This window comes from Psittacula echo (assembly GCF_963264785.1).
Source record: "Psittacula echo genome assembly, chromosome: 27".
NCBI classification, from domain to species: domain Eukaryota; kingdom Metazoa; phylum Chordata; class Aves; order Psittaciformes; family Psittacidae; genus Psittacula; species Psittacula echo.
In genome coordinates this window covers 1,824,968-1,840,526 of record NC_137762.1, presented here as the reverse complement: position 1 = coordinate 1,840,526, position 15,559 = coordinate 1,824,968, and the positions used below count along the sequence as shown (strand labels likewise).

General features: G+C 49.2%; 1 protein-coding gene across 6 annotated transcripts in view; it reads left to right on the top strand.

Annotated features, from left to right (window-relative positions):
* Positions 1 to 15,559, top strand: part of ATF7 (activating transcription factor 7) — a 63,602-nt gene that overhangs the window by 10,978 nt on the left and 37,065 nt on the right. For all 6 annotated transcript variants that reach the window (XM_080635455.1, XM_080635459.1, XM_080635458.1 and 3 more), the window contains exon 2: positions 7,131 to 7,199. In XM_080635455.1, coding sequence (XP_080491581.1) covers positions 7,152 to 7,199 — 48 coding nt within the window. In that variant the 5' untranslated portion in view covers positions 7,131 to 7,151. The remainder of the gene's footprint in view (positions 1 to 7,130; positions 7,200 to 15,559) is intronic.

The following is a 15,559-nucleotide window of genomic DNA, read 5'->3' as shown; positions in this document are numbered from 1 at the left end:
TGCGGCTTGGGTTGTTAATGCTCCTGGCATGGCTCCCAGGTCTCACCCAAGTTATCCAAATGGAGCTGGGATGGCCTTGCCACTCATTAGTCTCCTGGAATGAATCCCATGGAGCTCAGGCTCATCAGAAGTTAACTCCTAGCTCTGTTTTACCTTCTTTTCTGCATGAAAGTGCTGAAGTAGTGAGGAGCACAGTGAGTGGATCAAGGAGAAGGAGCTCTGCCTGCCATTGGTGCAGCAGTACCCAGGTGACAAAGATGTCTCTCTTTTGGGGGATCATTATAAGAACACCATTTGTGATCCAGTTCTGTCTCTCCTCCTGCTGCCTGCTGAGCACTGGAGTTTCCCTATGGCAGTCACAGCCCTCCCTGCATCCTCCACTCTTCACCCTACTCAATATCCTGGGACAATTGCTAACAGGTTCTCTATTGCCTGTTGCTTGAAAGACCTCTTGGATTTAGCTGCACCTTGGCTTGGACTTGCTCCTGCAGGCCTGAGGCTCGTGTCTGTGATGGGTTTTACACCTGATTGCGAAGGGTACTTTGTAAACCAGTTATAATCTGTGGCAGTACATGTCGTGCAGTGAGACGGGACAGGGCAGATGCACTGAACCATCCCGGTGACCTTTTTGCCTGCAGGTGTTGCCCATCTCCTTCCTTCCAGCTGTAACTCAGCCATGTAAAAGTGAGGCTGAAATTCCCTAAAATGCCCCTTTTCACAATTGGTTCTTCTTTTGGAGGCTGAAAATCAGGAGAGGGAGATGAGGAGCCCTTTTGTTTCTGCCCCTTTCACTGACACTCTTAACTTGCAGTCAGTTCCCAGGGCAGGTCCTTTCTCTTTATGTCCCTATCTATAGCGCTTTTCTCTCTTCTAACCCATTCTGCAGCTCATCCTTCACTCAGGTCCTCCCAGGTGAGTAAATCTTAGCAAGAGAGAGATGTCAGTCAGCAGAACATGCAGGTTGCTTTGGTTTTCTGTTCCTTAAGCCTATTTTTAGGAGGTTGCTCTGCAGCTCTCTTGGGTTTGTCTCATAGTTGGTGCAACCTCGAGCTTTAATTTTGTGGTTGCATTAATGTAAAGTTATGGTTTATTCCTATAAATCCTAAGGCTAACATGTGCTTGTACTGGTGTACCAGTAAGTGTGCTTGTGCTGGAGGCTGGACCTGCTCTGGCAACGTGAAGCAGAACTGTTTTAGCTTCTGCCCAAGTGTTCAATGAGATGTGAAGTATTTCAGCTTCTCCTGCAAGGCACAGGGACAGGAGTGTCAGGCACCAGCAGTCCTGAGGAACAACAGTCACATGCAAGTACAATAGAGCCTTATTTTTAGAGCATTTTTCATACCAGCTCTATCCCCCAACGTTTAGCAGAGCTAATGGCTTGGGAGTGTCGCAGAACCACAGCTGGGTTTGGGATGAAGGGACCTTAAAGCTCATCCATTTCCAATCTGCTGCCATGGGCAGGGACCCCTTCCACTGGAGCAGCTTGCTCCAAGCCCCTGTGTCCAACCTGGCCTTGAACACTGCCAGGGATGGGGCAGCCACAGCTTCTCTGGGCACCCTGTGCCAGCGCCTCAGCACCCTCACAGGGAAGAGCTTCTGCCTAAGAGCTCATCTCAGTCTCCCCTGTGGCAGGTTAAAGCCATTCCCCTTGGCCTGTCCCTACAGGCCCTTGTCCCAAGCCCCTCTCCAGGCTTTTTTGTAGCCCCTTTAGGCCACCATCATCCGGACCCAGGAGGGTAAGAGTCCCAGCAGCATCCTCAGAGGGGATGAGGTGCCAGTTGCTTGTGACTTTGGCAGAGCAGGAGAGGCCTGACTCAGAGTTACAGATCGTGGCTTGAGGCTGCTCCAGACCTCAGCTAATTGTCAGGAATTCAACTGGAACAGTCTGTAAGAGCTTCAGCAGCACAAACCCCACACTTTTTGTGCCTGGATCCTAGTGTTAGTGAACCTACACTGGGGTGTAAGATACTTGTGGTAACATGGAAGTGTGGCTGTAGGTAACTTCCTAAAGACAATGAAGAGTTTGACTGTGGCCCTTCCTGTGGCATCAAGCTGCCAGCCATACCCATGACTGTCTTGTGGCTATGGGCATATCTCAGAAGCCAAACTAGTGCATTTGGAAGGATAAGGAGCATCTTGGATTGAAAAGATCCCTAAATGTGCTTTCAAAAGCACATTTCCTGCTTCTCGTGTCTCTTCCTAAACTGTTTCCAAATTGAAGTTTGTCAAATGGATTCCATGAGGTGCCAACACACTTCCTGGGGGAAATCCTGTTCAGGAAGGCTGCTCTTTCATCGCTGCTGTTGATGCATGTAATATGTCTAATTCCTTTTAAGGGACTTAAAATATTACCCCTAGGTGTCTGTCTAGACTGGGATAATGGGCTTAGTTTTTTCTTAATGGCTTAGTTAACATGCTTTGGGACCACTTCAGTTTATGGACTGATGTACCAGGGGGACTGTAGCATATGGGCTGGCTTGAATAGCTGCAGGAAGAATGAAACTTGGAAAGAAGGGGAAATTTTGGTTCTTGAGGTAAGTAAAATCACTTCTCCCCACCTCACGGCCTAGGCAAGTTCTTCATTGCAAATAGAGGATCTGATGAGCAGCTCAGTTTGGGTGAGAAGAGCTTCTGCCTCAGAGCTCATCTCAGTCTCTCCTCTGGCAGGTTAAAGCCATTCCCCTTGGCCTGTCCCTACATCCCTTGTCCAAAGCCCCTCTCCAGGTCTCCTGCAGCCCCTTTAGGCACTGGAGCTGCTCTCAGGTCTCCCCTTAAGGAGCCTTCTCTTTTCCAGGCTGCCCCAGCCCAGCTCTCTCAGCCTGGCTCCAGAGCAGAGCTGCTCCAGCCCTCGCAGCATCTCCATGGCCTCCTCTGGCTTCGCTCCAGCAGCTCCACGTCCCTCTTGTGCTGCTGCCCCAGAGCTGGATCAGGGCTGCAGGGGGGGTCTCACAGAGAGCAGCAAAGGGGCAGGACCCCCTCCCTGAGCTGCTGCTCTGGGGGTGCAGCCCAGCACAGGGGGAGGGTTCTGGGCTTAAGCCCACACTGAAGGCAGGTCATGAGAAGAGTCCCTCATCTCCTGGATGCTATCGCAACACGTGCCTCCTGTGTCAGCTCTGTGTCAGCTCAGTGTCAGCCCAGCATCTTGGCATGCACTGAACTGCTCCACAGAACATTTCTCATTTATCTCCATGCTAGTAGTAGGAAGAGGCGATGTCCCAACAAATCAAGGAGGAGATTAACTTCAGGAAGAAGCTGTCATAGCTCTGTTAGCGCTGACACTCTCAACTAGCAGTGCTGCATGACTGGTGAAGTGTGGCCTTTGGCTGAGCTCTGCTTGTCCCTCTTCACGACCGTCCCCTTGTGATGCTGCAGTTGCTTTGATGAGGAGTTAAAGCTTCGGTTGAAGGTGGGACTGAGATCCACAGCAGAGCAGGCGCTCTCTTGGATGCAAAGCTCATGTTTATTCTGTTTTCCTCCATGCTGTGCCTGCTCCAGAGGAGTTGCTCCCGTTGAGAGCACTGCTCTATACAAGTAGGCTTCAGGAAATCTGTACTCTTAAATACCCTGTGCAAGCTCCAAGGGGTGCCTGATTATCAGCACAACATACACTGGAGACTGCTGTGAAGTGTGGCTTCAGCTTTCCTTTTTTTACAGCCAGCCTAGAGGTTGTTTGTGTGAGTTAATAAGGCAAAAGAGACAGAAAACACACACAGGCTCTTGGAGCACAGTGTATTTGGGTTGAGAATGGCTTTTCAGCTCTCCCGGAGCTTGTCAGGGCCGTGCTGACAGAACTTGGAAGCACGCTTCAGTCATCTGTCTGCATTTCTTCCCTTCACCTTGCTGTTCCCAACATGCTGAAACTCATCAAAGCAGTGAAATACTGTCCCGCTGCTGCAGGAAGAGGAATGGGAACATGCTCCCAGTATCCAATCAGCTGCTTATTCTGCCTGTTCTCCAGAATAGAATTTATTGAAGCAATTTATCCTGCCTAAATGTGACATAAATCTGAGCACATGTATGTACATACCAGGCATAGGCGGTAGTGAATGAGCAGCTAAATCTTGCTTTAAGGAATGAGTGAATCCTCCTGATGCTTTGCAAGATCAAGTAAACTGAGGGCTTTGCAATGGGTTGCTCTTGGGTTCTAATAGAGCTGCTTGTTAGGACCTCAGAAGTCACAATGCAGGCAGCCCTGGTTTGTTTTCCTGCTCTCTGTTTTCGGTAGTGTTATCAGAGCATGGGGACTGACAGCTCATCTGGTTCTTTAATTTCTCTACTAGCTTTTATATGCATTGGAAGCATAGAATAGAATAGGATCAACCAGGTTGGAAAAGACCTTTGAGATCATCAAGTCCAACCATTCTCCAGCACTGCCAAGGCCACCACTGACCCATGGCACTGAGGCCTCGTCTCCACAGTGTGTGAACATTCGCAGGGACGGTGACTGCAGCCCTGCCCTGGGCAGCCTGTTCCAATGCCTGAGCACCCTTTGGGGAAGGAATTGTTCCTCAGCTCCATCTAAACCTGCCCTGGTGCAGCTTGAGGCCGGTTCCTCTTGTCCCATCCCTTGGGAGCAGAGAGCAGCCCCCTCCTGGCTCCATCGTCCTGTCAGGCAGTTGTAGGGAGCGATAAGGTCCCCCCTGAATAGGATGTAGAGAGACCTTGAGGTTCTTCATGTTGGGGAAGGCTTGGGCTGCTCGGGTAAGGGCAGATCCCTGACCTGTGTAATTAAGCCAGCGCAGGGTTGGCTGCTCTGTGAGATCCAGCACTCTCCCTCCATAATAATTACTCTGCTTGTTTAAGATTTGCTTGTTGCTGGAATAAGCGCATCCTCAACCTCATCCCACGCACCCGAGTTTAAATGTAGGAGGGTGATTTAAGCACTCCTCAAACACTTCCACTCACTTTGACAGCAAGAGCCATTGTAACTGTCCTTTAAAGTTTGGTGACTTTGCTGCTCTCAGCACCACAGCTCTTAACCTGGAGCTGCTTCATCACAGGGGCCCAAACTGGTTTGGGTTGAAAGGGACCTTAAAGCTCACCCAGTTCCAACCCTTGCCACGGGCAGGGGCACCTTCCACTAGAGCAGCTTGCTCCAAGCTCCATCCAGCCTGGCTTTGCTCTTTCCTATGAGGGTGCTGAGGTGCTGGCACAGGGTGCCCAGAGAAGCTGTGGCTGCCCCATCCCTGGCAGTGCTCAAGGCCAGGCTGGAGCAAGCTGCTCTAGTGGAAGGTATCCCTGCCCATGGCAGGGAGTTGGAACTCGATGAGCTTTAAGATCCTTTCCAACCCAACCCATTCTATGAATCTATGTTCCTGGCCACCTTTATTGCCTTTATCCTTAACACTTGTCCTGTACAAGGGAGCGTTTTGGCCGCTCGCCCGTTCCATTTGCGAGAGGGCTCTTTATCCTTTGTGAGCTCGTGTTTGTATAGGCCCTGGGGTTTTGCTTAGTAAATTCCAACATAGGCCAGGGTTGTGGAGAGCTCTCCTCTTCTTGCGGGAGAAGAACGGGCAGCTACTTACTCACAGCTTTTGGTTGTTGCTTTGTGTGCTGCGGCCGAGCCAGTGCTCAGAGAGGGGAATTCCCCCCCTTGTAAACCCCCATTTTAGCTGCTTTAGCACATGGTAATACAAGAATAATCTTGTTTTCATATTAAGCACTAAGTGATGTCTGTGCCTCTTCAATCCAAGCAGAAGGGGAGTATCTGCTGTCCCTCAGCGTTCCCCCTCCGCTGTTCCGTTGCATTCTTGGAGCACTTTCTCATGTAGCTCCTAAAAATAACAACCCTCCCCACCCTCTCGCGCTGCTCGGTGCATGTGTGAGTAGTTAGAAAGGCAAAAAGGGCCCTCAAAAGAGCTTGTGTCTTCATGGCCACGTTCTGCTTTCAGTTCCACTCTTGCCTGCAGCGAGCTGACATGTGTCACCGAAGCCAAGTGCTGAGGAAGAGATGCTGGAAGCAATATGAAGAGCCGGAACGTGTTCGCAGAGTCAACCCCCCGAAGAGAAAGCATTTGCTTTGTTATGGCTTTTTAAAATCCTGCTATAAAGAGAGCAGTGGGGGGGGGGGCAGCAGCATTTCTGGCGGTGGAGGGGGGGGTGACTTTATTTACTCTTGATTTCTTATTAATAAGGACAGCTTCACTTGTAGCATAATAGGAGTGAGTGTTTTGTTATCCTTGGCTATAAGCTGTGATAAACTACCCCTGCCATCAGCCTTGTAGTTTACCCACTAGGGAGCCAGATTATTGCCTTGTAAACCAGAGCACCACTCCTATAATCCCTTAATTAATTAAATGACAAATTTTAGTTCTCTCCCATTGAAAATATAACTTGTACATAGAGAGGGCTTGGATTTATTTCATCGCTTCAAGCTCACGCTTTTTTTTTTCCTCCTCTGTAGATTGTCTTTGCTTCTGTGTCTCTGCTTTCCTCAATGCCTCTATCTATGGGGTGTTCCAGAGGTCTTTGCTATGCAGAGTGGTCTTGTGCTGGAGCAGAGCAGCTTCCAGTGTCTCAAGGGGGCTACAAGGATGCTGGAGAGGGACCTGCAGCAGGGACTGGAGTGATGGGACAAGAGGTGATGGGTTCAGGCTGGAACAGGGGAAGTTCAAGTTGGATGTAAGGAAGCTCTTCCCTGTGAGGGTGGTGAGGTGCTGGGATGGTTTGAATGGAGAAGGTTTGGATGAACCATCCCTGGCAGTGTTCAAGGCTGAGTTGGATGGGGCTTGGAGCAGCCTGCTCTAGTGAAAGGTGTCCCTGCTCATGGCAGGGGGTTGGAACTGGATGGGCTTAAGGTCCTTTCCAACCCAAACCATTCTATGAGCACCATCCCCAAGTTGCAGATGGTGACACTGAGAAGCACAGAAGTCCTTTGACCCTCTCAGAATCAATGCTGGGCCTTAGTGGGAGCCCAGGCATGGAAAACTCAGTCTCGTTTCTCCAGCTGGGCTCTCCAAAGTCTTATTTAAACTTGGCTTGGCTTAATTCCTCTTCCTCAATTGTGCACAAAGAATCCTCCTTCCCTGCAGCATTCATCAATGCCCACCCTGCAAAGAGCAGCTTCTGCTCTTGGTATTTGAATGTTGGGAGCTTATTTAACAATTTCCTCTTCTTTTTTCTCTCCACAGCTTGACTCAGCTGCATGAAATATGGGTGACGACAGGCCGTTTGTGTGCAATGCCCCTGGCTGCGGACAGGTATGCTTCCAGGGTGCTTTATTGGGAACGTGGTGGTGTGAATCAAAGTGGCTGTTTTATCACTCAGGCAAAGAGTTTAAAGCCGGTGTTTTACGTGAGCACTGGAGGTAATCAGATCAGAGGATTTGCAGTGTGTAAATCCAGGTTATGAGCAAGTGCACTCCAAAGTAATGAAACCTGCCTTGCTTCGTGGGGTATTGGTATTCCACTGGTGTTTCCCACACAGCCCAGAGAGAACCCTCATCTCCTGTTAATGTTTGCTGGGAGTGTTCCTCAGCTTCTCTCAAGGCTGTTGAAGCAAAGGACAGAATCAGCTCTGTCGGGATGCGTTTGCTGCTGTCGCATATTCCTTAAAGCAGCTGAGAATGTGACACTTGATGGTTTGTGTTATGTGAACCCCAAACTGCTGGAGTCTATTTTGGGCTTGCAGGAAAAAAAGAAGAGGTCCATTGTGAATTTGTCGTCCATGGACAAAGTGCTAGAGCTGGGTATGGCCTTGCTTTCCTAGGGCAAAGCTTGGTGCTTTGGATGAGCCACATCTCCTTTTCCATCACGCAACCAGGAAGGCCCCTCTCCGTTGTGTTTGGTTTTGCATTCCCAAAGCTGAGTTTAGGGTCTCCCTGGTGCTTGGTGGCAGCTCACACACTGTGTTAATGGGAGGAACAGGGGTTTGTGCAATTGGGAGCTGTTAGAACATGGAGCTTCTGTGGCAGGACAGCCCTGTGTGGAGCACAGCAAGAGCTGGGTTTGTCTCTTCTGAAGCAGTGAGCATCCAAGTGCCAAGATGCCTTTGGTGGGGGGGGGATTGTGGCTTTTAATTAGGTATTAAGTGATGTGCGCACACTTTGTTTTCTTGGCTGCAGCCATGGGATGTCAGCTTGCCAAGTGATTATGTTGGGATGCATCTGGGAGCTCTAACCCATCCCAGGGTACCCGCCCGTCGTCGTGCCTTCTTCGTTCTTTGGTGTATTTAATATCTTATTAATACCTCTTGTGGGGCTCTCAATTGAGATGAAAGAGAATTCTGCATCCCCAGGGCACATCCTTTTGAGCCTGCATGTGGATTCTGTGCCATGTTTATTCTTAGAGCACAGAAATGGGGCCAAAATCTCATCTGGTAACTCTTGGAGATTGGGGCTTTGTAAAAATACACTGTTGTAGCTCAGCTTTTTGGCCCTTCTAACCCCGGTCTCATCCGGAGCCTTTTCCATTCTCTTGCAGGTGATCTTCCTCTTTCTTTCTTTTTTTTTTCTTTTGGGAGGCTGCTTTTTATCTTGTACCTCTTTGGCTGTGAAATTGTGCAAGTCATTTCTAAAATGTATGAGCTGTATTTGAGCACTTAATGGTGTGAGCACTTCAATCATACAACCTTCAGCTCGGATTCAAACACGCAATTAAGGCAAACAACAATGTATTTAAATTTAATCTCCCCCAATCTCCCACAAATGACAGATAAAGGTGGTTGCTTCCTCCTTGTGCTGTTCCAGACTGCTGCTTATGGGTAATTCTGCCAATTCTTCATGTTAATATTGAAATGTTAGAATCGGGGTAATTCAGAGCACGATGATTCATGGGGATCCAACCTGACCTCGTGCACAGCTTCCTAGAACGTCCTTCACTACCTGCTCAAAGCACAGCATTAAATAGTGATGACCCAAACTTGATGGAAAAGATTTCCAGTGATGGGAAATTCACCACAGCCCTTGGTGAAGTTGTTCTCATAGTTAATTCCTCTTGCTGGTAAGGAGAAATGCTGCCTTATTCCCAGTCTAAACGTATTCAGCTGCAGCTTCCAGGTTGTGGGTCTGGTTCAGTTTGGTTTGTTAGATAGAAGATCCTTCCTGTTGAGTTTGTGATACCTGTAGGTATGCACTGACTGATCAAATCATCCTTAACACTCCTCTGGACTAAATACATGCAGCTCCAAGCCTCTCCCTGTAAGTCTTGGTGTCTTCCATGCATGATTTCATCCTCTCTTCTGTGCACCGCTTCACATTGGAGGTTTTTAAGAGCCTTCCCAAATCCTGCTCACCACTAACGTGCAGCAGTACCTCTGGAGAAGCTCGGTGGTACCCAAACCTGTCATCAGCTAAAATTAACACTGGATGAGCTGGGCTTTCTGGGGCAGGGTGGTTGTGCTGAGCTGAGCACAAGGGGAATGCAATGGGTAGCTTTGGATCTTAAAATGAATGTGAATTTGAAGCTGGGGGGCTGATGGTGCCCAGCAGCTGCCTGCAGGGCTCAGCCTCCAAAGCACGTGCTGCATTGTTTCCCCAGCAGCTTGTGCTGCCTTTTGGCACTAAACCCTGACCCCTTGACAAGCCCCATCAGAAACAGGTTCTCTGTGGGGATTCTTGTTAAAGTGAAGCCTTAACAGGGGTCAGAGGGGGCCGCACCTCTCTTCTGCTCATTCCCTCATTCCCAAAGATCCAGACCTTTGGCTTTAAACATTGGCCCTGGGTAAATGGAGATGAGCTGCTGGGTTTCACTGTGGGCTGGGGTGGGGGCATGGGGACAAATCCCCCCAGTCCTTTTCCACTCACTACAATTAGAGATCTGCCTCTTGCAATCACTGCAATGTGCTGCAGCACTGGAGAAGGGAGAACTGATTTGAATGGGAAACTGGAGACACTGTGAAGCCAGAGGTGACTTTCCTCCTTTAAAGGAAGAAAAACCCCTATTTTGCTTCCCAATGTAATGTCTTTGAACCATGAGCTGCTGCTTTCCCTCTGGAGCTGGTACCAGCCCTGTCTTTTATGGTATATGTCCTTTTTCCTCCCTTTCCTTCCCTGTTTCTATGCAGAGAAAGGCTGTCAAGCTTTTCAGGGAAGAGAGGATGGGGAAGAGAGAATAGCCACCAAAAATAGAAGAGCAGATCTCGCTGTACCCCCCGTATCATCTCAGCTAGTGGGCTTTCAGTGGGGCTGTAAACATGTTTTGGTTGCTAGGTCTGGAATGGTGGCTATTTTTGGAGCCTGGACTCGAGATCGCTTCCCAACAGCGAGGCTGCTGTGCCACAGCTGACACCTCCATGTGCTGCGGATCCTGCTTTTAAACCAGATTCTTCTCAAGGTCTTTCGTCTGGGTTCTCCTCAAAGAGGACAGATGACCCTGTCCTCTTCCCTTACCCGCTTCCCCATGTCCTTTATGCGTGGAGGGAGAAGTATCCTACAACAGGGACATGCCCCTTTGTGCTGCTGCCTGAGGATGAGGAGGGAGGTAGAATACACAGAGCAGAAGCCACAGAGCAATGCCTCAAGTGAGGCTTTCATTGACTCTCTTGAGTGAAACTAAGCTGGGCTGATGTGTGCGCACTCTGCAGCCACGTCATGGGGAGCTTCTCATTGACCAACACCCCCAGCTCCTTCTCCTCAGGCTGCTCTTCTGCTCCTCTCCTGAAGGCTTTGGATACTTGAGGCTTTATGAAGTCTCATAAAGGAGAAGCATCTTTATTAATAAGCCTGTTTGGGCCACTCCTGTTGCCCAACCTAATGGAAGGGCCATAATATTAAGTATCTTCTACTAGGAGCAGGACTTTCCCTAGCCCTGCCTCCCCTCTCCACACCATTTCCCTGTTCATAAGTAACACGAATCATCACTGGGGTCCTAATTCCAATGCTCCAGTTACACATTGAGGCCATTTCGTCAAACAACCATTTGCTTTTGAGACCTCCCCTTAATTTACCAGTTTATTCCCTTTAAACCTGTGGCACTGAGGTGATGCTCGGGCAGCGTCCAAGAAACGCAGAGCCCGCAACTTCCATGAGGCCAGAAGATGATTTTTCTTCTTTGTGGTTTATTGTATCCTCTTATCTTGTCATATAATAGAAATAATGTTTATGGCATTGAGGCCTCAGCATCACTTGGCATTTAACCAACCTCAAAAGCAGTTTATTGCTTTGTATACTCTGCCGCCATGACCATTATCCCTTAAATCTCTATTGCCTTGTAATATACGAGGCAACAAATGGCTTCTGAGATTGGTTAAATGTGGAACTGAAGCTGAGGTGGGTTTTGTAGCTTGTATAATCCAAACGAATATAGATTATTCCTTTTATATGAGTCCTGGTATAGCGAGGAGGGGGGAGAAATGGCTCTTCTCTTACTGAGAGGCTGTGAGCTCTCCTCATCACAGCTCAAGCTTTGGGATGCTCCAGGATGTGCATGGTGCTGTGGTCACTCCGTGGGATTTCCAGCCGTGGTGTCATGGCTGTTGGAAGTCTGAGCTATGATTTACACCCGTGTATCTTCATCCCACATTCGGGAAGGGACCAGCTCCACCAGTGTGAGGAATGAGGCTTGTCCCTGTCCCTGCAGGTACATCAGTTGCAGAGTAACAGACTGAAGCAGGTAGGCAGGCACAGAGGAAGGAGTGCTCATGGCTCTTTGCTTTCAACAAAGCATCTTTAGTATGATTTCAAAGGTTTGCTTTGTTCCCATCCTTCTCTCGTCCCTTTGTAAAGCAAAAGGGGAGGAAATATTCCCTGATGGAAGCTGCTAGGAGCCACTTTTACCATTGGGAAGTCTCAGCCCTGCTGGGACTTGCTGCCAGCCCTGGCCAGGACCATGCAGAACCCAACTGTGTTTAGTTTGAGTATGAGCATGTACGTAAAGAAATGGTTGTGCATTGATTTAACAGTGTCTGGAGATGTTGTTCCTGGAGCTGAGGAAGCGAAGCCAGACAAACTGCCTAAGAAATTCTATGTTCAACTTGAATCCTTGAGGAACTCCGGCCTAACTGGCTGCCTGCTGTTAGAGCAAGCAGGAATGGAAGTGGTTATTAAGCACGGTTACGATACCCTGGGCTCCAGTAGGAATTGTTACTGTCCTGGCACGGGAAATGAGAGGGACTGGACTTGGACACAGGCCTTTGTCCTAAAAAATTCAGGCTTCTAACACCCAATGATTCAATGAGGTAGGAAGCATTATTCCTTGGAAAGCTGAGCCTTCTTCTGTGGAGCAAGATGGGGAATGTCAGGCCCCAAAGCTGCGTGTGAGGGTGCCAGGCCAAGAGCAGGAGTCACAACTGCCCCTTCCAGGCTCACATGGATTGATGTTGGGTCTCAGCTCCAGCTGACACCACGACAGTGGGGCTGGATGCTGCATGTCACCAGGGACAACAGGGCTGGCTCACACTGGAGGCGCTTCCCATCTCATCTGATCTTGGAAGCTGAGCAGGGTCTATGATTCTGTGATCTCCAAGCACATGCAGGTGGCTCCAGGCAGTGCCAAGACTTCCCAACATGCCCCAAAGCATCGCTCCCTGTTGGGTTTGAGCTGTGGTGGATGCTCCCACTCTCAATATTAAAATGAGAAATGGTGGATGTTAAGGATGGAGCAGGAATAAAACTCTGCCCTGAGCTTTGTGTCAGCCCGGGCACAGCGAGCACCTGTCTGTGTTAGCAATAGCATCACGTTATGTGCCATGTCCCTACTGCACCCGGATGATATGAAGAGCTGAGCCATAAACTCCAGTTTCTTTTCAGGGTTTGAAATGGAAAGGGCTGCAGCTCTGTGGTGATGAATTCTGAGCTGTGTGCTCCTGCTTGCTTTGCATCTGCAGCCTTTTTATAGGAAGCTGAAAGGAAATCCTACAGAGAACCATGTTGGTGAAAGGTCTGTCTCTGGTTTTACAGGGAGGCAGGTTTCCAGAGTTCATTCTGGATTTCAGATGAAGGCCTCCCCAGCTGCACTACCTGCACCTCAAGCCCACAATGGCAGATGCTCCACAAATCTCAGTGTGGTTACAGGCTGTAATGGGTCCGCATACAGGTAGTGTTTGGCTGTAGTAACTCTTGAGGTTGTTAGCGTGAAAAGAAGTGGATTAATCGGAATTGTAACTCATGTATTGTCAGCAGAGCGAAATGAGCTCTCCCACCTCTTGTTTGAAGGTAGGTTTTGGAGGCGGGGATGGGGGAAAGCTAATTTGGAATACTGAGAAGCTTGGGAAGGCATCTGAAAGCAGGAAACGTTTATTTTTTACACTCCTATAACTTAAAAACGGCCAAACCAATTTAAACCAAATTGGATAATAAAAAATATTGCTCCTGGGCTGAGCCCCTCTATGCCAAGTTCCAGCCTGGAATGAATTTTTATGGCCAAATTATAAAGCCCCTCGAAATGAAGGTTTAAAATGGAAATGTTGACAGACCTTTAACTACAAAAGCATTGTCATAGAAGTTCTTTTCTTTTTTTTTTTTTTCCAAAATGGCTGTTTTAAAATATAATTAAGACTTAAATATTATTTAATAGCAGCATTTCCTGTAAGTTAAAAATCTTTATCATTCCACTGCCTGGGATTCATTGCCACTTCGGAGCGTGCCAGCTCTGCTTTGCATTTGGAGCACGTGTGTGAGCGCTGGACCCACACAGACACTTGTCTCTCAGATGGAAACGGCTCTGGACAACATTCCAGATTCCCCTTTTCTGAAGAAGAGCCTGGATGCCAAAGGGACTCGCTGGACCCCTGCTCCAATCCCATGGCTCTGCGAAGGAGCAGCCACGTGAGGCTCTGCCAAAGCTCAGCTCTGCTAACATGAAACCTCAGGGGGTTCATTCCGTGTAGGAAAACCCATTTTCATCCCCTCTGGCTGCTGAGGTGCTCAGTAGGAACTCTGCTTTTAGCCTGATGGCTGCTTTGGTGTCCTCCATGCACGCTGAGAGTGCTTTGGAAAGCTGGAAACCAGCAGCCATGAGGAACCTGGGAGCTGCTTCCTCGCAGGAATAAAGGAAAAGGCTTCTCTTTCGCAAGGGCTTCCCACAGGCTTCTCCCTGCACTCGCTGTCGCAATTCCCAGTGCCAGGGGATGACCTCATGCCATGGGGCAGGATGATGCTGAGCAGTTGTCACACCCCCCCCCCCCCAGCTGGGGCTTGGTTTTCATCCCTGTCCCTTGCTTGCATTGCTGATTCCTCTATTTCGCTGCCTTGCCTTCCACTCCCTCCCCATGTTTAAAAATACCCCTTGGTTGCTGCAGTGCAGAGGCAGGGTTGTTGCAACACCCTGTTCCTGCTGTGGCACATGGAAGTGGAACTGGCAACAGTGTCCTCTCCTTTCCTGCTGGATTTCTTGCTCTCTCCTTCCTGGCAGGTGAATAAGCTTTAACCCTGCTGCCAAATGCCTTCCTTGGGCGGGCAGCCTCTGGTATGGGTTGCTGAGAGCAGGATGCAGAGACCCGTGACATCTTCACCTTAATGGTTGGTTGCTCCTCTTCATCCTTCTGCAGCCACATGTGAAGGGCTGGGGGTGTGAAAGCAGCTTTTCTCTTCTAGCAGGGTCCCAGCCACAAGCTGGGACATCCACCCCTAAGGCCATTCTGTTTTAAAGAGCAAGATTTACCCAGCAATGGTTATTCCATGCATTTCAGGCTGTTGCTGTGTTGTCCTCCTGCGTGTACTGCATGTGTAGCACTAGGATTTGCCTGGCAAAAGGTCTCTGGACGTGCTTGAGAAGGCTCTGCTGTGTGTTTGATGAGAAACCTCCCAGGTTTGGGGGTCAAGATGGATCTGTGGGTTTTGTGTGGGTGAAGTAATTGCTTCGAGCACAAACTGGTTTAAAGCGTAGGGATCAATAACTTCAACTCATGTTAGTTCCCTCCTAGTTTGGATTTTCTTAGGAGCATCTGGGCTCTGACTTTGGCTTCCTACTCTGGAGATAGAGTGAGGTTTGGTGATGGCCTTTACATTCCTGGCCCAGGGCTGCGCTAGACCAAGCCCCTGTTAGGATTTGTGAGCCAGACTGGCCGCTGCAGCAATGGAAATGAAGAAATAGCACCTTTGGATTTGACGAAACAGCTGCATTGTTTCCCCTCCTTTATAGTCTAAGACACACTGTGCCAAGGCTGCAGAATACCTGAGTAACACCTTCAAATCTGCAGGAAGCAGCATTAATGCAGGGCCTGTCAGAGAAGATGCGGCTGGAGGATGCTCCATGCGCGCCGGCCGCCGCATCCGCGCGCTCCGCAGTCGTTCATTAGCATCCTTGTTCATTTTGGCATAAAACTGGAGTATATGAGGCAGCACACAACTAGTAAACCTATTTCATGGGGCAATAGAAGAGCCAGTAATGGATCTAATTGCCCTTTTGGAGCACCTCTGTAGTCCCAAAGGATTCTTGAAGCGCTCACAAATCACAGCAGAAACACAGCTCCTGCCGAGCTGCGGTGCTGGGGAAGGGGCGTTGGGGGGGTCCTGGGTGAAGGGACCCATCCTGCCCTCAGAGCAGCAGCCCTGTTCTCTTCAGAGCTGCTTAAAAACTGCCTTTAACCATCCTTGTTTTGGAGGAAGGGCACTGAGGAGCATCGAGCCTGATTTCCAGGGAAAGCTGGGCTGTTAAGCCATCTGCTCTTTGATGGGTGGCTT